At 41.3% G+C, this 27,779-nt stretch overlaps 1 protein-coding gene across 4 annotated transcripts; it reads right to left on the bottom strand.

The window, feature by feature from the left end:
• Positions 1-1,088: 1,088 nt before the first annotated feature.
• On the bottom strand, positions 1,089-27,729 carry tmem181 (transmembrane protein 181). 4 transcript variants are annotated; one of them, XM_022251140.2, is made up of 17 exons: positions 27,094-27,729; positions 21,672-21,775; positions 19,217-19,266; positions 16,236-16,326; positions 15,750-15,871; positions 14,624-14,743; positions 14,086-14,166; positions 13,075-13,174; positions 12,331-12,458; positions 10,690-10,728; positions 8,335-8,484; positions 7,559-7,661; positions 6,882-6,933; positions 5,549-5,631; positions 4,980-5,069; positions 4,724-4,790; positions 1,089-4,612 (listed from the first exon to the last, which is right to left on the bottom strand). In XM_022251140.2, the coding sequence occupies exons 1-17, from the start codon at positions 27,228-27,230 to the stop codon at positions 4,537-4,539; spliced, it is 1,593 nt and encodes a 530-aa protein (XP_022106832.2). In that variant the 5' UTR covers positions 27,231-27,729; the 3' UTR covers positions 1,089-4,536. The 4 variants fall into 4 exon arrangements, with proteins under 4 accessions (XP_022106832.2, XP_022106834.2, XP_087002493.1 ...); XM_022251142.2 differs by lacking the exon at positions 27,094-27,729 and adding an exon at positions 25,110-25,305; XM_087146367.1 differs by lacking the exon at positions 27,094-27,729 and adding an exon at positions 22,398-22,618.
• Positions 27,730-27,779: the final 50 nt, after the last annotated feature.

A 27,779-nucleotide genomic window follows, 5' to 3' on the forward strand; every position in this document is an offset into this window, starting at 1 on the left:
ATAGCGGCTACAGCTGCTTCCCGCAGACACATGCGTTGCTCCTAGCCGCTGCCGGTTGATTTGCACACAGTCCAAAGGCCGGTTCATACTGCAGGCGAATGCGACAGCGAATTTGACGTCACGAAAAATCAATCTGCAGCGCTAGCGAATCGCTCGAGTTGATAGGTGTTGGACTTTTTCGAATTTGCTACGTGAATACTTGATCTGGCGTCAAAGATTTGTGTTCGTTTTCCCTTAAATTCGCACGAAGTATGAACCGGCCTTCACAAATGATTACATAGACTCAACCAGAAAAAGAAATTCGGTTGATCAAAACGCATTAATTGTGAACATACAATCTTAAACAAATATACTTTTTTTCACTCCCCAAACCCCAAAATCATTCTAGATGATAATTTCAGTTAAATTAGAACCATTCGTCCGAATTATGAATAATTTCAGAATTACCCTTGAGAAATTAAACATGAAGTAGACATTTGGTTATTTTTGCTTCCAAAACAAACCTGAAGAGTTCGTCTCCAGCGCCTAATATCAAGTATTTTTCAGAGCACTGATACAAACATTGCAAATTTAGCAACTCTGCCGCCAATTATCGGTCTAAAACGTTCCACACGCAGACTTTAATTAACTATTCATTTTAATACCTGCGATCAAGAACTTTCCCATTTAGGTATGAACAATTGAGTGCGCGTTTTCGGGTATTAAAACACGTTTTCAGGGCTCTGCTAACGGGTGAAAAACGTGTGCCCTGTCGGCTTTACAGGCCTAACAGTTTCAGTGCATACATGTTGAAGTTTTACTAAAAATCCTTGGTGTCCTAACGCTAAATTAACGTGCATCTCCAAGAAAACGACTGCCCATGAACTTTATTGGTATGAAGGGTCACAATATAAGCAAGGGAAAGAGAAAAGGTCTCAGTCGGTTTACGTCCATTTACAGATTAAGGTTAACTTCCTGCATACAGTGATACACCAGTAGTCATATACATTATTGCATCTGTGGGCGATATTATTGCTACAAGCTACAACAAAGTAAAACTGACTTCAATGGGAGACTTTGAGACGCTTGGTGGCGACAAGCATAACGGTCCAGTTCTGAGCACGCACGCGTTGTTCTGCGCATGCATGCACAGTCCCGAGCACACGCATTACCTTGAAAAGGGACCAGTGCGCTATGTCAGCTGCCACCAGCGTCTCAAATTTTCCCATTACAACAAAGATAAACCCAATTTCATTAGATATTGGGGGGGGCAGATCAGGTCGGGATGGGCCACATAGGGTACTGCAAAGAACAACTTAGAAAAACGTCCCATGTTTTGTACAATTAAACAAAAAAAGTGTGAAGTTTCTAAGGGCAACACCTCATTACTTTAAAGAGTGCTTTCAAATGTTCCCTTTTGTGAATCACTCAAAATTTTCTATTTTCGCATTACACCTCGCCTGTGATACGTCATCATATGTGGCATAGGTGCCGATGTTTTGCCTGTTATATGTGGTCATTTTGAGCTAAAATATGTCAGGATCTCAACAAGTGAGGTGGCACTTACAAGGCTCCGTACTGTGCAGGATTGTCACTTCATTCAAACAACATTAAGAAACAAGTTGGTTGTGCTCTTTTACTGCATGGAGTTCGGGCGGCATGTTCTTGACACGGGTTTCGCATTCTCGCGCTCGAAACAGGTTCACACACCACCTCCTCATCAGAGTTTTACGCGAACACACGGGAAAACTCGCGAGATTTCAGTTTTGAAAAGCTGCAACAACTATCGAGATGGCTCACAAAACTGGAGACAATGGAAAGTTCTGTACAATTAACATCAATAATTTTCCATGACAGATATGATTTTTTTAATGGAAAAGAAGTTAGCTCAAACATTAACTCTCGAAGAATGTACAAGGACGCCGCCATGTTGCATCTATGCTACAAGTGACTATATGTAGTAGCAATAACTGGTTGTATATTCCCAGCGTTCTAGCGGCCGACCCACAAACAACAATTCGAGCTGTTCCTGAACATACGAGAACAAGCCGCCCGAACTTAGGCAACGCGAGTCTGAAATGTCTGTGTCTCCCGGTCGACCTTAGAGGCCACTTCAATGATGACATGTCACATGCAAAATACTCAGTGAGGCCTTTCGAGTACTGACTGTAAGGCCGAGTTCGGGCAGCTTGTTCCTGATCCTGTATGTTCACGAACAGCTCGATTTGTTGTTCGTTTGTCGGCCGCTCGAACGCCAGGAACAAACAACCGGTTATCGCTGGTAGTTAGTGACAAGCAACATGGCGGCGTCCATGTAGGCTACGTTATTCGAGAGTTAATGTTTGGATGGGATGAATTCTTTTCTATATAAACAGGAACATTCATTTCCGTGTTACGGAAAATAATTAATGTTAATTTTGCAAAACTTCCCATTGTCTATGGCTTTGGAAGCCATCTCTCTACTTGTTGCAGCTGTTCAAAAATCAAAATCACGAGGTTTTCCGCGTGTTCCTGTAAAACCCTGACGAGGAGGTGGTGTGTGATTCTGTTCCGAGAACAGTGTTCCTGAGTCGTGTTCCCGCCATTCGAGCGCGAGAACAAGAAACCCGTGTCAAGAACAGGCCGCCCGAACTCGACCTAAAATAAACTGTGACACGCACAAAAATTCACTAATTATGATCCAGTATTAAAACTTGGTATACATTTCATTACAAAAAAAGATCTACAGAGGGCTCCCTTCCTACAGCAAAAGTATACAAAAGAAACTGAGTTTGATTCAGTCAGAAGAGGGCGCTTTCCACTTCGAATTCAAAGGGAGAGAAAGGCTGTGGCCCAGACAGGCTTTCAAACCTGTGGTTTTGGTTGTGTCTGTTGCGGGCATACGCCCACCTGTTATCGACCGCAAAAGACCTTCACCCAGCAGACTTAATCAATGGCCTATGATTTCGGCATGAATTTCAATTCATGTGCACCTTGGCTTTGATAACTACCAAAAGAAAGACGTTTGACATTCAATAAAATCAGTCTTTGTATTAATTGGAGTAAGCTTCAAGCATAAAAGAATCAGTTTTCATTATCAGAAAAACTGTCCTTTCTTAAAATCAACTATACCCTGTTTTTCTAAAAGAAAGCATGACTTTACAATTGTTACACTCAGTTCTAAGGGATGTTTAAGGTCAAACATTATACATGCACTTGTAGACTTATCTTTATGACACGAAATATGTTATGAAGCCAGATTCCGAGTGACAGCAAGTAGGTACCAGGGCTGTGGTTAAATCCATCACAATGCCCGGAGTCATAAGTCACAAGGTGAACCATGGCGAAGGACAACTTTTGTCACAGTTCACGGCCTCGCCAGGACCTGTGGCAGACTGGACTTCGGCCTAGGCACGCACGCGCTGAAACTCCAGCGGCCGTATGAGATCTGCACAGGCTCTATTCCCGGGTGCTGATTGGTGAATCCACGGCAAAAACGGCCAAGAGCAAACCCTCTATTGCACAATGTTAAATCACGTCTGCATCTGCATGTACATTAGCCACTGCTACACACAAGTGCAATACACAACGCGCAGTATACGCACATAAAACCACACACCCCTTAAAAATGACCCCCAAAAAAGTTTCAGTGAACCAAATCAAACCAAATATAAGCACAACGACACATTTCATATTTTGTCAAAACAAACAAAAGGCATGCACGTTATTAAAGAATGTATACATAACTTATTTCATGCAAGGCTTTTGATCAATATCCCTTGTCTTTCAACACCTTCCGGTGATTTTGATTACTGCAATCATAATTTTGAGTGATTTATGATGCAGACACGATGCACAGGGCCTCTGGGGCAAAGAAGACTTTTGAGAGCAATTCGATTTGCTCTATCCAATTGGTCCTTGCACTTTTCAAAATCTTTGGATGTGTATGTTTTTAAGGTAACACGAGTTGAGTGTGACTGAAAATGGCTTTTATGTATTTGTGTTTTGTGGGCCTTAATAAAAAAATAACAGGTTTAAGCATGATTAATAAAGATATCAATTCAGTTACAATTCAGTTTTGCAGTGGAAAACTTATGGTGGCCATCTGAAAACTGTCAAATAGCTCGTCGGGGATCCAATCGTCAAGCCAATTTTATCTTCTTTTTTTTACCTTTTGACAACCAGTTCCGAATGAAATGAAACTCATCACCAATCCCTAAATTCTACAAATTTATATGATGCGAAAAACTATTTGCGCAAATTTTAGATTCTTAAAAAATTTTCTTTGGAACGCAAAATAAAGTTCAAATTTTTTCACTGGAATGGACGAGTACTGTTGTTATGTAAACTAACTGTCTCAGCTTTGCAAAGGAATTCAATGTTACTTTGTATGCAGTCTATCCTTCTGGTGTACTAATGTACTTGTATTAAGGCCGGGTACCAGTGTCTTTATTCAATTCTACTGAATGGTTGAACACTGGTTCCCTACCACAACGGAGACCAGTGCAGCAACTTCAATAGCTCTCTCACCCTTGGAAGCACACGCTGTGTAAAGTTCAAAGGTTGTTACCATGATAACTACTCATCCTCACTCTCCTGGTAGGAAGTGCCATTTTGGAGTGGTCTCGTCACGGCATTGTCATCACTGTCTGAGCTGGAAAGGTTGTAGAAGTTGGGAAAGTAATTAAAGATGTTCTGCAAACAGGGAAGAAACTATTTTGCAAATTCAGTGAATAGGTTTTCGATTAGAAATTGAACAACTTACCCATAGATGAGTTCATCTTCTGATTCATTGAGCATGGAAAAGGTTGGGTTATCTTTGAAGTATGAATCTGCAAGGGAAAACAAATGGATTTAGAAAGCTGGTGCGGGCAAATTTGTGACTGAGTAGAGGATTACTAAGAACATCCGCAATGGCGGAGCTACTTCAAATTGAAAAACAAATGTGAGATCAGGTGGGGATGCATATGAATAATAGAATGCCTCAAAGTTGATATCTTCTTGGGTTCTTTCTGACTTACCTTTGTGGGCATTCTTGGATGGAGAATAGACGAAGGCCATCGTGTACAGGTAAAAGTTAAGAAGACTGTAGAAGGCCAGGAATTCAGCTGGTACTTGGCAGTTAAGGAAAAAAAACACTGAAAAAGTACTGCCGCCTTCTGGAGACGCAGGCAAATGGTAGAAGGGGTGTAAACAGTTAGCAACAATTTTGCAAGACTGGTCTAGTAGTTGTTTTGTTTATTTTAAAACTGCACATCAAATCAATTTATAACAGTAAACTTGTGGACAGCTTTGATAGGAAGCCTTCCGGTTTCTCCAAAACCCTAAAGTAGAGAACCAATGGTCCGCTCCTTTACTTCAAAAGAACTGGAGACACACCCGTGCAACAGTAGCTGGGCAGTAAAGTCTTGACAAAAACTGAAAAGCCAGTTTTCCAATTCTGGAAGATTCGGATTTTGTTTCAGATTTGAAAGAAATTGTTCAAAAAACGTGAACAAACAATCCGAATGGGGTACATTTATTTACTGAGCCTTCATTCTTCCAAGTCGATAAAACACAACATCTATGGTTTCTGTTCTGCAAAGGATATAGTTCTTGTAATACGTGGAAAGTTCAGAAATGAAGTTGTTCTGGAGTATGCCGATGCCAAACCTCATGATCACCACAGCAACGCTGGAGAAAACAAAGACATTGGGGTTATCAACACTGTCATTCAGTTGTACATAAAGGCAATTTCTGTGAATTTCTGTCCCCAAACATTTTATTTTTGGCCTCAGTACGTATATCAATAAGGCCAGTCACATTTCACATGGTGGTACGTGCAAAGCTGCCGGCAATGAACTTTTTTCTAAAAAAGTATGGCATCACAAGTTTACTTAGGAATATTCTCACTGATAAACCCACAATGATCAAAGTATAAGGATGACTTGTTCAAAACAAAATTGTGAACAAAAAAAGGGTCGGACTGAGCATAGGTTGGATGTTTAATTCGACTCCCTAAAACATTTCCCTGGATTGTAGCAGACTCCATCAGAAGTCTTTTCACAAGTCCTGTCCTAAGATCAGTCACAGGTATTAAACAGGGGAACAATGGCAGTGGAATGCTTCTATTATGATAATAATAAAGGTATTTATAAAGAACCTTTAACATAGATACAAGATTGTTACCCCAGTTCACTGAGCCCACCAAACACACCAAATACAATCTCAGCTCCCTGGGCAGTATACAGCTCGATGCGGCCACTATTTGGCACAAAGTGGCTTAATCACCCACAATAACCATCTCTGCCCTCACAGGTACCCAATTACTCCTGGGTGGAGAGAGGCAAGGAGTGACAAAGAGCCTTGCCCAAGGGCACACGCACCATGACCCCAGGCTGGATTCGAACCCGCAACCTGCGGCTTTACCCGCTGACTGCGAATCCGATACTCTTAACCACAAGGCCATGGCACTCCACTCCACTTATTGCAGTTCAGTTGAACAACTTGTGACTTAGCTTAACCCTAACCCTGCCAGACGAAGCACAGTCCATCAGAGGAAAAAGTTGGATGCACTTTCATGCACTGGGCAAACAACAGCAGCCACACAACCTAACCATGTTGAGACAGTGGGAGCTAGTCCCATTGAACAATGCCACTGTTGGATCTTGTGGTGACTGGCAACCACAGACTCCCAAGGTGTTTGGCCTTGGGGGAGAGTTGACCTGTTGGATCTGGTTCCACTGGGCAGGCAAGCCACTTTGACAAATGATGCAGTCTGGTGCATCTGGCAGGGTTTCTAGCCAAAGTAGGCTGGGGGTTAGATTTAAGACAGGATGAGTTGAGTTGGACTTGCAAGGATTTGTGATGCGCTTGATTATAACACTGCTAAAATACTTTGCATTTTGGTATTCCAAGATCAATGAATAAAAATTCTTCCTTACCACACAGCCACGACAAACAGCATGAGAACAGTCATAAACCTTAATCGCAAATCTGAAGAGAAAACACAGGGAGGACTTCCACTCACTGAAATACATTACGTGCAACAAGAGAGTGATTTGAGCTTTGTGAAAACTCTGAAGACAAGGGTCCCTTGAATTCGAACAGCAGACTTCTGATATGAGGGTCAAGTATAGGGTACGAGGGTCAAGTAGGTTTAAGTGCCTCCTGGATTAGACAATGAGGAATAGTCATGATTCCTTGGATTGGAACCAACGACTTCTGACTTGAAGGCCAAGAGTACCATCTAGGAGGGCCCTCAAGTTCTGATGAGGAACAATCATAATGATTTCCAAACAAAGGACCTTTGAGTTTTTAAAGTCAGGCGAGACACCAAGTGGCACATGCAATTCCGAATAGTCGGCTATAATGGTTAAGCAGGGCAGTGACCCAAATTCTCTGAAGAATGGGAAAGTCCTTACGATTCCTGGGATTTGAACCAGGGACCTCCCAGTTGAAACTGAAGTAAATTACCCACTTAAGCGTAACTTTTTTTTCCTAATTATACTCGTCCTGACAATCTGTTGACTTCCAATCAGGGCGTTTGAGGTGACAGTCAAGTCCCCTTCTTCATAATGTCTGGGTTGGTTTTTTTTTTCTTAAAGGCATAATAACTCACTCATGTAAGGGAGTGACTTCAGCTCGGTGAAGGCTCTGATGATAAGGAACACAAGGTAAAGAAGGTACAGGCTCCCAACACACAAGAAGAAAATGACAAGGCCCTGTATCGAAAAGAAATATGACAGAAAACGACACTCGTTTAAATCGAATCATGGCAATAAACTCTGAGATAATGGACTGGAGAAGAGACTAATGATGGCACTGTTAGTATTGGAAAAGCTCAACCCGATTAGAAATCACAAAAGGCCAGATTGTTTGAGTAAAAGAGTGAACCTGTGCAAACTCATTTGGGTAAGACTCTGGAAGTTGACGAGTTAATTTTGTTTGGTCTCATCAACGAGATCAGAAGTGGATCATGTAAGGCGTATACGGCAGCCCTGACTTGACTGAGTCCTCATCGAGCGTGAAAAACAAAGGTCACACATCATCTGCCTTGGGTGGCATGTGGAAAAAATCCTGCCATTCCCCTAACTGGTCCAAATTGAGGCCCTATCCAAAAACAGGCTACAAGAGCTATTGCCGTGTCTACTGTCAGTGCATCTCCGCATATTTTCAATGGAGAAAAGACCTAGACCTAGCTCCTATACAGCCTAAGTATCTAAACATGCCTTGAGTTGAAAAAAGGGCCTCCCAGCTGCTAAAATTTTGCACTTACACATGCACATGTACTTCTCTCGTACGTATTTTCATAACGAGGCATAGCCTCAGAAAAGACCTACAGGGCGTCAAAAGGGTTTCTGAACACCCAGTGGGCCGACACCTCGCTAAACTCACCAGGAAGTTGCCGCCGTCCACTTTGTAGTTGAAGGTGGGGTCATAGAGGGTGCGGTACTGTGACCAGCAGGCCAGGACCACGGCCGCCACCCAAATGACACCCACCAGGATTAGCTTGGGTAGGTAGAAGTACAGCCACTTCCTATCGCTCTGCGTGCCAATGGAATTAGACAGGAATCGAGTCAAATTGGGACACCAAGAACGAGCATCACCAGACAGACTTCTTTTGCAGGGGGAAAAACAGGGCACAGCCCTTACTGCAAACTGACAAACAATCATCAGTGGAAGAGGGACAGTTCCGAGGTTATTTTCAAGCAAATTTGTGATTTCCATCCTCTTTCTCCTTGGTTTCGTTTTCTTTTTTTCACCCCCCTCTTTTATTTTTCGTTTCTCGTGGTGACAAAAGCACCCCCACCCCTCCATGGCATAATGGAAAACTACTTCAGATTCCCACAGAAACATGAAAACTGAAATTCTATGACTTTCCTCAGACTTTCTGGGACACTTTTTTCCCCATTACTTCTCAGGATTTTCCATCACCTTGGGAACCCTGTACTTCTAGGCACCCTAACCCTAGAGTCACTTTTGAGTTAACGGCCACTAATTAAACGGCTTTCATTATAAATTCACCTTAACCGTGCCACATCCAGGATTCTATGCAGTGTCTACTGAGCCTCAAAGACAACGCTGCATGAATCTTGCATGGCATACATGAAAAGGAATCCTTAACATTACCCCCATGATGTCCATTTTAAGATGCATCAACACAAAGAGCTAAGTTTTGAATGTTCCAATTCCGACTAAACAGAATCACTGGAGGAAAAATGGCCTTACGGCTCATTTTGTGAGATTGGCAGGTTTGGTACATTGTATGTTCTAATCTTTCACTTCCTATTTGTCACTGCTGTGGGTGTCTTGGTGCCAGAACACCAATTGGACTCATTATGACTTTCTTTTGGTTGTGTCACGGGCCTCACTCACAAATGACCGTTTTAGATTATATTCTAAATCCAAAATAAATCGAGGGAATCGTCTCACTTCCATTCCAACGGGCTGACAACAAGGGATTTTGTCACTCGTGTTTCCCACTCATGGACTGTCATGACTAAGTTTGCTCTTCATTCAGAACACCTTTTGGCAAATCGCAATACGGGCGATTCACATTAGTGCGCCACCAAGAGTTTGCCACGCGTTGGCCAATCACAACGCGCGAAATTTGTCGACCCTTTCCAAACGCGCATTGGGTCGACAAATTTCGGGCATTGTGATTGGCCAACGCATTGCAAACTCTTGGTGGTGCACTATTGTGAAACGGCCGTATTGAACAGTTTGACAAGAAATTGAAAAGTCTGTGCAAGTACTACACGTTTGCAAATGGAAGCACAGCACACACAAAAAACCGCGCACACTTTGAGCACAGACACAAAGGAGAGCTGCATTTGAGAGGATGTGCACAAAACAGTGGGGAAAACGGTGCAGAGGATGCGGGCAAATCAACAAGAAGGATTCACATTTCTTTTTCAAATCTCATCCAGACATCTTCACAAGCTGGTACAAGCAGCGTGCTACACTAAAGCATCTACCTCTAATACACAGGTGTAACGGAGCATATCACGTCCCTGACATTTACAGAGCTGAGTTTTTGGTATGGATAATGACATGGTGCTCTACAGGGAGTGACTGGGCATTGCGGTGGCTTTCGACTGCTACAGAAAATGGCTGCCGATATCTCTCGAGTCTGACGTTTGAAAATGCGCATACTTTGGGATATCGTACAGACAAGCAAGACTGTTAACCCTAACCCTCCTCAATCCTTCACCTGTTGGAGGACTGAGGAGGGTTAGGGTTAAAGAGCCAAAATTGTTTCACATTTACGTTCACTGTAGGATAATAGACTCAGAACTCACCGAGATTTCACATATCACACTTCTAAAGCATTTATGTGACAACCCTAGATCAATTTAAGTACACTTATTGTCACTGTTTAAATATTGCTGACAGTGGGTGGTTTGCCAGTCCAGAGCTGTTTTGCCAGCATTATTTCCTGCGGTATCAATAAACGGTGCCATTAAGTCTCACAGACCATTCAACCACAAAGTTAAATTACCCGGCACATTGAAGGATTTGGGCCTGATCTCTTCAAGTCACTACCGACTTGTCCATGTCAACATTTGAAGTTGCTTACGGTGAATTACCAGCAAATCTGCTTCCGCATCAAAGTGTGCAGAAAAAGAATAATCAATTGACCGCACAAATTTCAGGGTCAATTGAAAATCACGGCAGACAGACTACAGGTACTAGGCATGCAATGACATCGCGTGGCTATGTGATATGTGAAGCTGCAAACAAACATACCATGAATTTCCAAAAGCGAAAAGGGCTAACTGCATAATCCTTGAAAAAAAAAAAAAGGGTCACATTCAGAAATAAACACGAGTGAATTCTTCAGCCGAGCACAGTGAATTGCCGAGGTAAATGTGGACAAACTGTTATCGGCAAAAAACAAAAGAAAACAAACTGCAAACAGTCAGCATATCATAAGCACTGGCAATTGAAAAGAGAAAACAGCACTCTAGAAAATAAAATAAACGGGTCGTGTAATTCTAACTTACATCCTGCTCGTTATAAAAAGTAAACCATGCGATTGGCATTGCAGATTTGATCTGAATTTTCTTCTCAATGATAATGCAAATATCGTTGCAAGGTATTTGAATTTGGAAAATTGGATAAAATCAGGCACTGCAGTCATAAGCATGACCAAGCATTACGGCTGACGAGAAATACAAGGATTTCTTTCTACCAAATCAATTCAAGTAATTTTCAAATGACAGTATTTTCTGATTTTGTTGGCAGCCTTGAAAAAGAAAAAAGCGAAGTGGAAAAACAAAAGGACACAGAGAAATCCTCACAGGCATCTGGTGGGAAAAAAAGACACAATATCACACTCAACCGGAGTCTAGTCATTACTTATTCATGGTGTAATTACAAGCTTGTAACCTTGGGGGAGCCTACGTGGTTATTTTTAGCCATCCACAGGGGAGGGGGGGTTGAATAATACACCCCGGTTCATTATTTTTAGTGTTATGCTTCATTGGCTTCTTGGTAAACAAAGTGTGCATGTCTGGACTATACCATCAAATTTACGTACTCCGTACGTACGTTACGTACTGGGTATGTTCAACATATGTTGCAGCGTCTGGTTTTAGAATCATGCTGATTTAGAATATGAATGAACCCCTTGAGGCTTGATTTACAAACGAAATTTAAAAAAACAGTTTGCCACTTTCTGTTAATTTGTTTCCACTGTAGTGGCGAGTTGGATAAATTTGAAAGACGGGTTATGGCTGCATACTTCACGGCTTTATCTGTATTATCTCATTTCACAAAGTCAACAGCTGAAGGCATCACAATTTTGTCAGCAGAATTAACCCTGGCCATGCTCAATCCAACAAGATTTAATGAAATTCAAACTCCATCTGGTGTACTAAATTAGGGTTTAAATAAAGAAAGCAATAATGTGCAGTGGGAATCTGCTAAGTTTAGAAGCAAGTTAGTTGACACATTTGGTGTTTCCTCAATATGAAAATTGGGACAAATTTAGAATTTTGAACAGGCTGATCGTGGACTACTTGGGAAGAGACCGAGGCAATATTGAACATGTCAAAGGAATTTATGCGCCCATTCTGATATTGGTGATATGATGTACATGAAGAACAAAAGCTTGGCACTTCTCACGTAGCAAAACCTCAAAACCAGCCCGGCTTTATACACAAATACGTGTATGATATTAAAAATGTGTGAAAAATACATACGGCAAGCAATCAAATGTATCGAGTGCGAAAAACACCTGCCAAACGAAAAACAGATTACCAACCAAAATCTCATGTGCTGCATATAATGTGCAACTGGTTCCCAGTTCAAATTTAGCTTTGGCACCAACACAAGAGAATTCAGAGCGAGTAAAAGAAAAATGTTGAGAAAAATGTCTGGCCGTACCTTTCTGATGCCGTGGTAGGCACAGAGCCAGAAGAGCAGGAGGGCACAGAGAAACGTTGTCTGGAAGATGTTGTCAAGGATGATCGTCACCCAGGAATCCACCAAGAAATTGAGAGGGAAGATCGGATCTGCGAACGAAGGCGTAAATCCATGATGCAACACTTTGTTCATGTGTGTGCTTTCCTATGGTGCTCAGCAGACCATGGGCCCCCGCTGGCCCCATCAGAAAGTGCAAATGTAAACAAAGTGCGATCTGATCAGTACATTGGCCTATTTGTCAGCTCTCTGGCGTCGATATGTAACATTATCAAAATTTAGTACATGCCGATAACATTTGCTTTTGCTGCAATTTTACAAATTCAACAGATTTGGGGGTTTTAATTCCACGGACCTCTCTCACTTTTTATGTTCACAATGTGAAAAAAACAATGAAAACAAAGCTTCAATTTAAAAACCCCACGGACCAAAAGGCCATTCCTGCATGCTTGATTAATGAATGTGTGCAGTCAATGACGTAGGCACCCATTAATGGATGCAGTATTTCAAATGAGTCATTTTGCCAAATAGGTGATCGTTATCTTGAATGTACCATCATTCCAGGCGCAAGACTTTTGCAGCACGACTCAGATGGTTATCTGTTGAATTTCCGTGAGGTGTTGTGTGATTTTTCAGCAACGTTGACTTTGCGCTTTTTGGGGGAGGGGGAGGCTTTCCGTGTTTTGTGTGTTACTTCGAAAAGCTTACCGTTGTATAGAAGAAGAAAAGGTAGTAAGACGGACAACCACTTCTGTTCAATAGACCAGTCCCGCATGGAAAACTTCCTCAAGGAGTGTGCGAACATACACTGTCAATGAAAAACAAGACACCACCAACTGACTCACTTCTTGCTAAATCTGTGCCTTGAGGACAATGTACATTTTCCCAAAGTACATGTATCTGGACACTGTGGAACTACGCAGCTAATGTACATTTTTAAAATGGGAGACGCGATATGGGAACTTTGTTAAAAACAAAACACTGACATCCCCGAGGGGCAAAATACGGTCTGTACATTTAGGTTCATGCACAAACAACAAGCTTGTGTGGGGCAGAGCATGTACAACCACCTCTAACTGGAATGCACGAGTATCCTCTCTGAAGAGGCACGAAGCGCCCACTTGAAACAGTCCCCAACTGACTTTTCCTTGGTAAGTTTAATATCATTCAGCACTTCATGCCAGTAGTTATTTAACCTGTACCGTGCTATATTATTAAGATTCTATGTTCAGTCAAACCTTGTTTGTAAGAGCAATGTTAATGCAATCTTTTGCTTATAACAAGGAAATTTTCAGATCAAAATCCTTTGTTCTTCATTGTTTTCATTCCTGATGATACAAGGTGCCTGTTATGACAAAATAATCTGCAAAGTCTGAAAACCTCTTATGAGGTTTGACTGGATCCGCCCTTAGCTGAAATGGACTCCCACCAGCAAAAGACAGACAGACTGTTACTGAGTTTTCCAACCGGGTTCTTGCACGTGTTTGGGGTGCATGTATAGACTGTATAGTCCACAATAAATTTGTAGCGTGTGCTCGGCGTGCTCCACGTCAAACACGCATCAACTTGCGCACCTATGCGGTGAGTTTAAACCAAAGGACTGTCGATTTCATTTAAAACCACACCCTCTGTTGTTCCCGCTCAGAGCGGATTGTCGCTGAAATCTTGGGGTTTAGGGCCACTCAAAGGTAACTTTAGGCAGTCATTTAATGAGCCTACCGTGATGATGAAGGACAGGACCAGGAATACGAACCGGAACCAGATCTCCATCTCACAAAAGGAGGGATTGTACGTACGGAACTGTCAGGAGAGAAAGCGCATCCCAATCAGAGACTTGACTTGATACTTAAGACTTTTCAACAACGATGCAGTTTTTGTCTAGTAAATGTTAAGCTTTACTAGTTACAAGGTGAAAGAAATGGCCCCTTTAACATTTGAATGATAATTCAATAATGCCACATTATAAGGCGTGTGTTCAGTTAAAAGTTGAGCGCACACCTTTTTTTACTCATAAAACTTTAAATTTACATATCGAGTTATAAATCGAATTATAAATCGAGTTATAAATCATATGAAGGTCTACATATATGTATGGATTATAACGGAAACACTGGACTTACATGTCAACTCATATCTAAGAGACGTAAAGCTAACTGCATACTTCAGAAGTGAACAGGTACAACCTACTGCCATGTCCCTAACAAAGTTAGAAGTAAATGAATTAAACAGCTGTAACTGGCTGAGCAAGGGGGCTTACCTTGAAGCTGACCTCTGTGACCTTTGCGTTCTCCAGCCCCTGGAAGTAGACGGTGATCACGTAGGAATAGTACTTTACGGGGCTGACGTGAAGCAGCAGCAATTCTTCGCAAAGTTCCCCCTGAAAGAAGCCGATAAGATTGGAGGAAACTATCAACAGAATTGTAGGCTCCATATGTAAGGCAGAGAGAGAAAAAAGCGGAGCGTTTTGCTTTTCAGCCAAATGAAGATTTACCCGGGGCGACTCGCCTTCCCATCTGGCAAAGACCTTTATCGTGATGCGCCACTTTTGTCTCATTCCCTGTATCCCCTTCAAGTAACATTCATACAACTTCACATATTGATAAGAGGGAACAGACTGTTTTTCCTTCTGGCCTCAGTTTGGTTAGATTGTTCTGAATGGCAGAAAAGCAAGATGGCTGCCCCGAGATAGAGGCCTATGGGTTGCGAAAGAGCCATTTTACAAATCTGCCAGGGCTTGATGTTGGTACTAGGCATCAAGGACTAACGACACCTGAGTGTTGCCCTAGTTTCTCTGTTTGTCAACAATAAGAAGATGCAAAGTGTTTACAATTTCTCTCCCCCCCCCCCGATTTTGCAAAGGAGTTACTCTAAAAAAGACTGGATGTGTTTTGTGTTACATGTACCTCGTCTCTGCTGCCCCATGACCAATCTTGTTGAAACTTAGTATGCATGTAAACACATGATATCCAGTATGAGTTTCAACTCAAACCATCTCAGGGTTTGTTGTGCTCATTCAGTTGAAAACGCTCATATTTTATTACATCCCAGCCAGAGCATTTGGTTCGTGTGTGTCATTTGGAAAAGTCAAAATTTTGGCCTACCTGTCTTGGAAACCCGGCCATTTCACGAGTATGAAGCATATGACTTTCAGAAAAATGATTTCAAAGGACCACAAGGCATCAGCGTAAAGAAATCAAGGCCAATGATTTGCAAATAAACAATTAAGATTCCACCCTAGGTCTTGTAAAGTTCCCCCCTTCCCCACAAAATTTGGAACTGGGTACCAACCTTCTTTTGGTCAGGTATTAGGTATCCGGAACACAAATCATGTCACCATATAACAAAGTTTGGGCTGTAAATGTTTTGCGAGCAGTTCCACTGACCTTTTCACATGACAACGTTCTGGTGTGGTTGAAGAAAATGTTACTGATGGGCTTCACGCTGTCGTCCTCCTTTAACCCACGGATTTCAATACTGACGTTGAAGGTTTTTTGGAAGCTCTCACCTACAACCACAGCAATCGATTTCAGGAAAGTCTGAGAAAAGCACTAATTTCCAGCCATGTATTTACACAATGTGGTCATGAATTTAAACCCACCAAAATGGCAAGCAAATGTATTTGAAATTGTGTCCATAAGCAAGACAGTTTACAGTGACACTGACTACTGCTTTTCCGTAAATGTTAAGAGCTTCAATTTCTAACTGAATAGCAAGCAATACTGAAATTAGGACTTGGGCAGGAGGTTTTAAGGGAGCAAAGATTCTTAGAAATGATTGTTACGTGGGAGTGACAGTAATTTTAACTGAAAAAGGTTCATAAGGAACAAGTTCCTGAAGAAAAAGTTCCCAACTTGCAAGGTTCCACACACCTTTGCCATTGTCTACCTCTATCACCGATGTCAGCCACAAAGAGCGGTTAAATCTGCTGAGATGTGGCGACTCCAGTTTGAAGGGGCCACCCTGTAGGGTCAAAGGTTACTTGAGTGAATAACACTATGCAAATTGGGGAATTTTCATAAAACGCGGCTGCGACCCTGGCACCCACTCAATCTCTGGTTCTGCAAGGCTGTGAAGACTTCATCTGAACAGAAAGACTCCCAAGTTGGGTTCTGTATTACAGAGGGGCCAAAGCTCTTGAAAAACAAAGTTTTTCAAACTGGGCCTTATGCAGATACGCCGGTATACATCCTGCAGCACGTGCGTTTTGAAATGGAGTAAAAGAGAACCATGCTGGACATCACAGCCATACCAAAAACTAGTTGGAGAAAATGCCAATCGGCAAAAATGACCAGGAACAAGCAAAAATACAAGTAGGCAACTAGACTGAACCAAGTGAAGAACACCATACATGTAGGTTTTGGCTGGCAACCAGCAAAATTTGCACACTGGTCCAATTGGGTTTTTTTTTTTAAATCCACGGGTGAGTGCACTATGCATGCTGTGTTTATGACGTGTGATATTCTAATATGCCGGAACTACATGTATCTGGTAAGGTAACAGAGCTCACTGTGAATATTTCAGCAACTGTGAAAAATTAATCAGGGACTACCCGGGTACCAAGGTCAAACAAGGGTGCAGCTTGTGATGAACGCATTAGTGTAGGACTGTAGGTAGCATGTTAATGCTACTGCACAGAAGGGACCATTATGCACAAGTTTATCTATATTAAAGCCTCAATATTTATGCATAAGGATTTACAAGTATAACCAAACTTCATTTGAACTGCTTGAAACAGATCAGTTATTGTCATTGGCGTGTTCTGTTTGACACAGCAGAACAATTCAATGATATTTATTCCAAATTGATTCTGAAGTGCTCACGGTGGGCAGTGCTGTAGTCAAGACCAGGCAGTCCAAGAGACCAAGACCGAGACCAACAGACCAAGACCAGGCCAGAAAAAGTAACCCGAGATCCAGACTGAGACCAAGGCCAGCCGTCTGAGACCAAGACCAGCCATCCGAGACCAAGACCACATATGTAAATAAATGAATAGAAACTATCTCTGTACATTGACATAAAACTGTGAAGATTGGCTATAAACCACAGAACAACATGTATGCGCTAGTTTGACAGAATTGTCCTGGATTTTTGCATTGTTTTTTGTTGTTACTTTGTAGTTTGAATTCTTCAATAGTGTTTACTTTTTTACCTGCTCTGAATGTCACGACATGCATATTGCATGCAATCAATGCAAACTAAAGATGCGATAAAATTGACACAAAAATTCCTTACCAACAATTCTATTTCTTATTCATAAACACTTGGTAGTTTCACTTTGTGCCTGGTATGGCATGTAATCCATCTGTGTTAAATGTTATGACAAGGTTCACAAGGAGGCAAAGTACATGTACTTTGGGCAAGCAGGTGAGTTTGAAAAACAAAAATATCTTGAAGTAGGACAAAAATTTACTTGCAACAAGTATAAAAAATAATGGGGCCTAAAAAAATTAAGAACGAAAAATAACGACACTTCATAATTTTATCCATTTCAGATCAATTCATTTTAAAATGATAAAATTAAACCAATTCATTTTCATTTCAAACTTGGGACTGTAATGCAAACATGGCATCGCCTTCCATTAAAAATCAAACACGAAACAGTTTTTGATTGTTTGAACATTTAAGCCTTAAATTTAGATTCTTTAAAAATTTAAACAAACATGCAGACTGAACGATCATTCCTACGAGTAGCCTGGTACATGTACGTACTTCACGGGGTGATGGCAGCGCACGTGTTCAACGAAGGCAGATATTGTTCCTGCCTTATCGCTGACGCTGGGTTTTTCGAGCAAAAAACACACACAACGACATCTTTTTTGCTTCCCGTTTTGACACCAACACATTCCTTGTGGTAGTTCAATGCTTAATGTATGATTGCCGAATTGCCAGCCATGATAGGCGGAAAAGACTTTCTGGAAATCATGACATCAATGAGTTATGCCCCACCAAGGCAAAGGCTCACGGCGGCAGACGTTGTGCCAAAAACGCTATCACGGAATGGTGTCTTGTTAGTCAAGTTTGAGATCAACAAACAGTGCATGAATACGCATCATGTTACCGGACCACGCAATGTGACTACGGGTTCACAGGTGCCCCGACGACAACAAATAGCATATCTTTTTACGGCCGGTAGCCAGTGACAATTATTTTGGGGCCTGTCACGCGCTATCTTCTTCCTGGTGCAAGCTTCAACTTTGCGTGCGCAAGTTTAACTGTGAGTGCGAAAGCTTTAAACTTTGGCCGCACAAGTTTCAACCTTGGGTGCACACGTAATTCGCACAAAGGGTGAAGTTTGCGTATGACATGCTACTGCCAGCTGTAACCACAAGGAACGCTCGTACGTACAGTCCTTAGTGGCCGTACCTACGTCTTGCGGGGTCTCAATTCAAGTTTTTCGTAGGCCTGCACAGAATCGAAATTTATCACAAATCAGGTATAAAAGGGCGCAAAGTGTATTTTGAAATTAGTCTTGTACTGGTCTCGGCCGAAAATTCCGAGAACAGGAGGTGCGAGATCAAGACCAAGACCGAGACCAATGATTCGAGACCAACACCAGCGTGTTCGAGACCAAAACCACATTCAAACTGGTTTTGAGACCAAGACCAGTCTCGGCAAGTACAACACTGACGGTGGGTTAGGTTGGACCCGAAAGACATCTCTTTGAGTACTTCTGAAGTTTTCATACTTCAGTTAGGGTTTTTTTTTTTCTTAAAAGGGTTTTTTTGCTCAACACTTCTAGTACAGAAAATCCTGTAAAAACTACTTAAATTTTACAATGCAAAATATTAGAGTCACAAAGCAAACTGCAGAAGTTTCGATGAAATGCCGAGTCAACTTTTTTAGTACTTACTGGCAAGTTTTCCTTTCTTCTGTATTCGGCATACACGTCTATGTTTGGGCCTGGAAACAAAAAAGACAGCATGAGGGAAAAAATTGAAGACATCAAGGTGCACACTTAGACCCATCAATCCCATTAAAATCTGTGCTGTAGTTTGGCTGATTTTGGAGGATAGAGTCTGCATATGATGCAGTGAAATGTTGGTTAGTTTTAGAGGATGGAGACCACATCATCTCACATTGTCTGGGCTACTTTTAAAGGACTGAAGCTGAATTACCAATAAATTAAAGGTGCATTCAGAGGAACTGAGATTACAAGTTTGCACTGAAGCTGGTTTTGAAGACAGAAGTAAAGTGGAAAATTCTGTGGCTGGAGATGAATTGAAGAATTTAATCTGCAAGAGACATGTTTTATTCGGATACATGCGCACGTTTCTTTAAAAAGAAGGCAAACTCACAAATTAATGGGCACTGCAGACTCACATTTGCTCTGAAAGCTATTATGAATTACACACCCTGTTCCCATTTGATGCCAAGGAAAATCTCCAAAAAGCCAGAATAATTCCACCGAGAATTTAGCAAAACTTGAATGCATTTCATCTCTAATGTTCCGCGGTTTGAATTTCAATTCGTGTTTGCACTCGGCACCAACAAAGCTTTACTTTTGGCAGCTTGAAACTGAGAAAAGAGATGTTATTTGCTCTAAAAATCAGTAAAGCAACGAGTAGCCAGGTCAAGCGATGGGTGACACGGGACAACACATCAATACATTGGCAAATATTCAACAAACCGCGGCAACACGTGTCGGCGATTTACACAAAGTTGTTGGGGCCAAGGCAGGGGGAACGGTAATAGGATGCATTTCACATGAATTTCTTTGCACAACTCGTTTATTTCAATTCTTCAAGCAATAACTACTGATGGGACAAATACACAGTGAATACATATTATCACAGTATTACAGTGACAGGGCATTCCAGGCTTGTGCAACTGGACTTTGGAATACACTGCCACTGTCGATACGTGCTTCAGCATCATGGGATATTTTTAAATCCTCTCTTAAAACATTTTTATTTAATATAAGATAAGTTATAAGTGAAATAAGTTTTATGTTGATTTTTAAATAGTCATGGTTTTATTTCATAGATCTCTGTAGTTTGTAATGTGTAATGATTATTAATTAGGGCCTACTGGGTGTTATAATAATAATAAAAACAAAGTAACAGAAGTTATCAAACAAAATTAAAAAATTAAGCAATAAAAAATAAACATTATAGTTTGTAGTGTATATTGTTGTACAGGGCTCTGAGGTCATTTTATGGAGGGCGCTTTATAAAATTTTATTATTATACGATTGCAACCAAACATTAGTTTGCACACTTTACAAATCAAAATCTGATGCAGGAAATGCAATGTATTTGCATCACATCCACAACACAGAGAACGCGGTAGCCCAGATTTGTCATTTTTTTATGACAAGCTTGGGTCAAGCGATAAAAGTTGAAACAATTCTTACATCCATGGAAGTATCATGTGCATGTTATGGAGAGCAAAAGTCGCTCCAACGTCCATCAGGACGAATCAAACTGCAAGTCTAACATCTTATCATTGAGACAGCAACCATTGAAGCCAAATGAGTGCTCGCAGGCGACAAGAAATGAAGGAACTTGCAATTTCTGGAATCAAAACAGCCCACTGCTTCACAATCCGATTGTAATCACGCAATTAAGAGCCTGGACTATTTATTTTGACAGGTTTCCAGAAGAGGAGCATCAAGCATCTTTATAAAAGTGCGAGGGTTGCAAACAGCAATGGCCTTAGTGTAGTTACATGTACGTAATCACTTTGATATTGAATACACTTGGTAACCATGTACATGTACACTAGCGAAAAATACATTCGACAGCAAGGAGGCCTCTTACACTGTGCTGCAGGGAATTTCAGGGACCAATTTGGTTGCTTTTTAATGTTATATTTCATTACTACTGTGGTCTACGGACCCTACGCCTCGTGGCCGTATACTTCCATTCCATCAGCTACGTACATGTAGGCATGAGCAGACCTGTTGTGAATTCTTTGTTAGGAAACAGATATCCACACGAGGCAGTCAGCCTAACAATTTGTTGTCCACGCTTCATTTGCACACACAGCCTGTCAACGATGACTGATCCTGTTCGGGGGTTTGAGTTAGACTGTGGTAGCTTGAGATTAGTTTAGGAAGAATTGGGCTCGAAAAGCCACAGATCGGCTGAATATTTTTTGAAGTTATGCGTGAACACACACACACCCAAGTGTGTAAACGCCTTCAATCGTGGACTCCCTATTGTTCCTCTTTTGTTCACGTTTTCCAACCGTGGACTCTTCGGCAACCGTGGACCCTATTGTCCCGTATTGTTATAGGTCCGCGATTGAAGGCGTTTACACACTCATGCATACATGTACATGTAGACCAAAGAGTTTCAACATACCTGCTATTCCTAGTACAACCGAGGCTGTGAATGCCGTAAAGAACGCGACGAACACCAGCACAAAGTGCCGCTTTGTCAAGGTGTAGAGACGCATTTGAACTGATCTGCATTGGGGGAAACAAATCAAAAGAAACAAGACCAAATCATTCGTGGAGAAACTGCAAGGAACTGGCGACAGTCCGTCAGCATCTGAGCCTCGGAGCATCCTGTATTCATGAAAATCCAACACTGCGCTGAAAGTCCATCAAGGCTATCAAAGCCAATCCACTGTTGCACTTTGGTGGATTTGGCAGGTTATCGAGGTGACCCCTTAAATCCCCTATCCTTCAAAATCCGTCAGTTAGATTTGGAAGGTATCGCAAGACTGAATAAGATACCGGTAAGAGCACTGCCAAGACAATGAGAAGCAAAACTCCTAGAAAGCTGAAATAGAACTTCCATTCCAACACCATGCATGTAGCTACATGATGGTGACCCTCCGATTTCAATGCCATTTTTCACCCACCATTGATAGAGTTACATATGTACACGTACTGTATTAAATGATGCACTTATTTTAATAAGTCCAGGATGAAAAATACAGGCATGCAAAATGCTACTGCACCTCATAGACCCTGTAGAGATTTTGCGCATTAACAACATGTGTTTCACAGCCCAGAAAAAAAAATTGAGTTTGAAGAATCCACAGGCAGAGAAGATAGCTTTTGGAAGACTAGCTCGGCTCACTTTAGCGTGTACAGGAAGTAGGCCCAGTAGATCTCCTTGCTGCGAGTCAAGTAACGATGCTTCAGCCTTTTCAAGTTCACCTGCATCATATCACCGCACACCCAACAACGCCTAATCCACTGCGCTTTGGCACATCTCCATGGCTCTACAGCTTGGCCTGACTGGATATCCAGAGCAAGTATGGGGAATGCTAGACAGTGTACGCGTCAACACGCACAGGGTGTCTGCTCGTCGTCCGGTTAATTTTCTTTTTAAAAGCATCACCACCTGTGGCCGATATGGGTCACATCGCGTCCTCCTGATGCATTCCAGCAAAATGCAAATTTCATTCCGGCCCATTTTTCGTTCACCCTTTCTTTTTTTTTTTGTTTACTTTAGCATCTGAAGAGATGTGCCTTGGAAATCAGATATGCATGCAGTAAAAGAGTTGTGATTTTTTTTTTTCAATCTGCACCTCCGTGTTCAATACCTACTGCAGATGGCACAGACTGTTTAAACAAACCCTCACTGCAAACGATGCAGCTGTGCAGCTAGTTAAACATCCTATTAGATATTAATTACTCTAAGGCACTCTAAACCACATCCAGCGCATTATCTGGAATTCAGTCAGAACCATGACTGAATTGGAATCTACATGAACATGACTGTGTACATAATACCTCCACGTTCAGTACAATTTAAATGCCAAGTACGTACATAGATGGAGTTTTTGTCTATTTTGGGGTGTTTTTTTTTCTTTGTAATGGAGAAAAGGGCATTTATTTTGTCCTTTGGCTTTTTACAAGGTGGATTTTTCCAAGATGGCAACTGAACCTCTTGACTCTTTTGACTGATACATTTGTGTCCAAACGCTAAAGTAAAGGAGCTTTACATCACGTAACAGGTTTTAAACTTTAATTTATAACTACACACATACATGAAACCAGGAACAAAAGTGAAAATGTTGCAAATTTCACAAAAAGGGAACACCAGAAACAAAAGATGATGACCAGGAAAAAGGAAGAAGGCGGGGACATGGAACTACTTCACTTCTTTCATTTGGCCAAACGACCTGTAGACAGGCCTTCCCCTTATCAGGACACCGTGTCCACTCCAACAGAATCCCACAGCTTCATCTACAATGAATGAATGGCTGAGAATCTTGCAATAACCCACAGGACAGGTCTCCATTCTTGCTCTGGTCGGTAACATCCCAAAGAATTTGATTTTTCTTGAATACTGCAAAATTTTGTGTCATTACGGTGTAAAATGAATGTGGTGTTTTTCCCTTATCAATATTTATCTACTTTTAAGTTTAAACACTGCTACAGTGTACTTGGCGTTTTCCAAAGGATTAATATCTCTGCAGTGTTCTTCAACCTACAGAAGTGGTCTGTCGGCCTGCTAGGTACTGCTTGTCTCACACCAGATTTAAAAAGCAGCCACGATGTCTTAAAGCTAAATTGCAAGACATTGCTTTCTTGTGATCTGTGGCTCTGAAAAGTGAGAATTTCAAAATCGCACTAGGTTAAGGCTGTGCAGAATATTTGAATGTTACTTCCGAATTTGAATATTCAAATGCAAAATCCATGAAAAGGGAGAATTTTCCTTTGTTTTAAATGAGAGCAACTGCACTATAGAGGCTTGTTCCAAGCAGGTTCAAATGTCAAGTGGCAGATACCTTACATGTACAATGATTCAAAAAGTACATTTAGAAAAATTGGAAAGGAATGCACATTTTCAACAGGAAAAGAAGTATTATTCGTCTCTTAAATCTTATTAAATCATGGCTGGAGATACTCATAGACATGAGAAGCTATTATAGTGATTATAATAGACAATTGTGTGCATTATTGCAACTGATTTCAATAATTATGGTTTGTTCCTCAACAATCTGCCAGTCGGTATGACCGAATATTCGGATATTCGATCAAATTGAAGGTCGAATATTGGAATAGTGAATTATTTTAATTGACTCAGCCCTACACTAGGTTTGAATTCCTTCTCGTGAGCACACGTTTACATTACAACGACAATGTAAGTGTCAAACCATTCAATCATGTCAACCAGACAAGATTTGTCACGGTAAAATGTCTAAGTCCCCACAAACACTCACTGCATGTTCAGTTGCCGTACTGGCAGAAAAATAAAAAAAGAATCCATACAGGTTCATGGTCAAATACCCAGTGCCAAACAAAAAATAGAAAAAAAGAACAAAAGATGTTTTAGGCCTACCATTTTTGTTTTCAACAAAAAAACTTAGGCCTAGACAATAAACGAAACTGGTCAAGTAAGTTACTGTTTTTCCTTAGAAAAACGTAAATGAAAAAAAGAAACAAGTGTTTACCATTTTTACGTAAAAACTTAGATATTATGAAACGCAGGTTTGGGTCGTTGTTCTTTAGTTAGATCAAACACCTGTGATAGTGATCAACATTGCAACAAAAGACTAAGTAAGACTAGGCCTGAGTCTGCATCAACATGATCAAAGCAATCAAAATTTGGCGAGAATATCCTGCCTCCAACTTTTCAGGACATTATCTCTGTGACAATTATTCACTTCAAGTATATACATGTTCATAAATACCTTCGAACTGAATAAGGAATGGACAAATAACATGAACAATTGGGAGTTCAATAAACGCAACCTACTGCACATCTCTCGTGTCCGGAAAGTGGGCAGACGTGTACCGAAACTACAATATACAAGCAGCAACGCCTTGGAACACTTACGGCTCTATTTCTTTCCCCATGACGCTGTTATCCTGGCCTGGAGTTGTGCAAATATAACTGAGTGGGTTTCACGTCGACATGTTTGTGAACAAGACTTAGATGAAGGAAACTAATAAAATATTTGGTAAATTAACCTGTAGCATTTCCACGAACGTGTACATAAATATGAACTGGTAATCTGCACTGAGATGTCCCGTCTGAATTCTCGTGTAACAGACTAGTGAACCAGCTAAATACTAGACTCTCTTCGAGAGTTCAGCTCAGATAGCGTACAAGAACATGTACATTGTACGTGTACACTGTACTGTACATGCACTGGAGACTAACATTGTCCAAACTGCCCCTCCCACTTTTTGTGGAATGTGAACGATGCGGGTCTAATCGACTTTGAATTATTTAAGACAAGTTCCCACGAGAAAAGTTGAACCAAAGAAGAGCAAAAACCGTAATTTAACTATAAACTGTGTGACATTGCCTAAGCTTCTTCTATTTTTAAACTTGTTATAAGACAAAAATACTAAAATAAGCACTTGAAAACCCTGACGGAGTTCACAGGCGGCCATTCATTTTAATCTTACATACAGTACATGTACATAATCTTTGCCGTCTCTCGTGACCTAAAAGTAGGTTGTTGAACAAATCACTTGTTAAGTTCTTCTTTCTCAATCAGCAACGGCAACCAGGGGCTTAATCAGACATTTTTCTGGGAGGGGGGGGTCAGGCCACAGATTTTTTAAATGTCGGTTTTTTGCGGTCAAGAGAAATGATAATGAAACATTATACATGTACATGCCATATATCGTTTACAGTGGTATTGGTGCAGTTACTTTACTTATTTTTTATATTTTCCTCTTTTTTTGTCTCAGAGAGTTCGACTCCCAACCCCCCCCCCGATCCACGCCTGGCAACAGCAGCATCTACGATAATCACCACATTCGACATTTCTTAAGTCTTCACAGTCACCGATTTTGTCACTTCATATTGTTTTGGTTGCCCTACATCACTCGAGAAGACCACCCACCATTATCACTGTCACAAGTGTCACCAGTTTACCTTCACCACCATGCACATCAAAATGGCAATAACCGCCGTCCCCACATCCCCAAATTGCAGCTAGTTCGCAAATTCTTCCCCAAATCGGTGCTGTCTTTCCAGCCCCCTTGGCTGAACCGGCATGGCACACCGTGCATCGCGCGTGCTTGAGGTAGGGGGACGGTGCGTGGTGCTGTCTATATATATATTGCTCGTCACAGTGGCCCACGTGCATGTACATGTACATGTACATGTACATTTACAGTACATGCATTATGCCGACTTGCACGTTGGATTATGCACATGTATTACGCATACTGTACACGCGTACCGTACCGGCCCAAATGATGCAGTCATCGCTAAATTACATGCTGTGGAATATTGTGCATAGGCATACACTTAATATTTGCATTGCTAATGAAATCCGTGTAAAGAGGATTTTCATTTGTTCTGGTTGTTTGTTCCTAACATGAGCTTATATTAGATATTTTTAATCGGCATTCGTGGTACTGCATTGGACGTCAGAGATTATCTTTATCTTAAATGATTTACAACACCCAATGGGAAGGTAATTTCAATCTTATCTCTGTCATTTCTGACAAAAAGACATATTTCTTTCTACTGCTTCTTCGTTTTTCTTAATCTCAAAAAATATTCTGTATAGAAAAATTCTCTCTGACGAAATATGCTATTGTTACCTTATTTTACATCTCAGATATTCACCACCTCATCACCTGCATGCACGCCACATTTCTCATTTAGCTGAAGAAAATCATCAGAACAAAAGAAATCATGCCTTATTTACTTTAAACCGATAAAATGCATTTTGCCGCAGCGCAAAACACCCTTCTTTTCAGCCCCCCTCTCTTTTTTCGGGTTATTTATAATTATTTCAGTCAATGATGCGTGTGCGTCATAGTGACGTTTCATTAAAGACGCTGCGTTCATTTACCTGTTTGATCGGTCGTGGTAGTACTTTGGCACTATGTAATCTTGTACGGCGTCGTAAAGTCGCACAACGTAGCCCCATCCTTCCTTCGCCCGAGTCTTCCACTCCGGCATCTGGAACGAGTAGTTCAGGGCATCCATCTTGAACCTCCAAAAAAGGATTAGAAAATCAGGCAAAGACGGAGAAGAAAAAAGCAGGGGCTTAACGAAGCGGTCCTTTCCGCATCGTGGACATGTGGCGTCGAAGGAAGAGACAGCGGCTGGGAGAACGAGAAAATGATGATGAATACCGGCGATGGTCACTCGGTGATGCGCGGGATGACGTCAAACGGAGTTATCCGTTATTTCATTCCGGTCCAATTTGACATTCGCGCGAGATCACTGCCGTGTGTGGGGAAAAATAATCAAGTAGGCAGTGTACCCGTTTACTCCGCGCAAAGCTGTCAACAAGGCGCACAGCGCATTAGGATATGAGCTTTGTGGTCAAATCGATATCAACGAAGCCAAGAAATTAATTATTCATGGGGGCTCTCCCCGACGTAAATTGAACAAACTGAGACTCATATAGAACACAGTATGAATAAGAAATCATCTGTATCAGCTATGAGTCAGTGCGCGCTCGAACAACATTTTACCAGATGAGAGCAATTTTTAATGAGTTTGAGTCGTTCGTTTGGGTCCAGCCGGAGC

The sequence above is a fragment of the Acanthaster planci genome, linkage group LG15 (assembly GCF_054643075.1).
Source record: "Acanthaster planci isolate LZ-2023a linkage group LG15, COTS_SCS, whole genome shotgun sequence".
Classification (NCBI taxonomy): Eukaryota; Metazoa; Echinodermata; class Asteroidea; order Valvatida; family Acanthasteridae; genus Acanthaster; species Acanthaster planci.

Coding starts and splice junctions, on each gene's coding strand:
- tmem181 (XM_022251140.2), bottom strand. CDS start 27,230: ATGGATGCCCTGAACTACTCGTTCCAGATGCCGGAGTGGAAGACTCGG. Junction 19,267..21,671: donor GGTTGTACTAGGAATAGCAG/GTATGTTGAAAC, acceptor TTTTGTTTCCAG/GCCCAAACATAGACGTGTAT. Junction 12,459..13,074: donor TTTTCTTCTTCTATACAACG/GTAAGCTTTTCG, acceptor CTTCGTTCGCAG/ATCCGATCTTCCCTCTCAAT.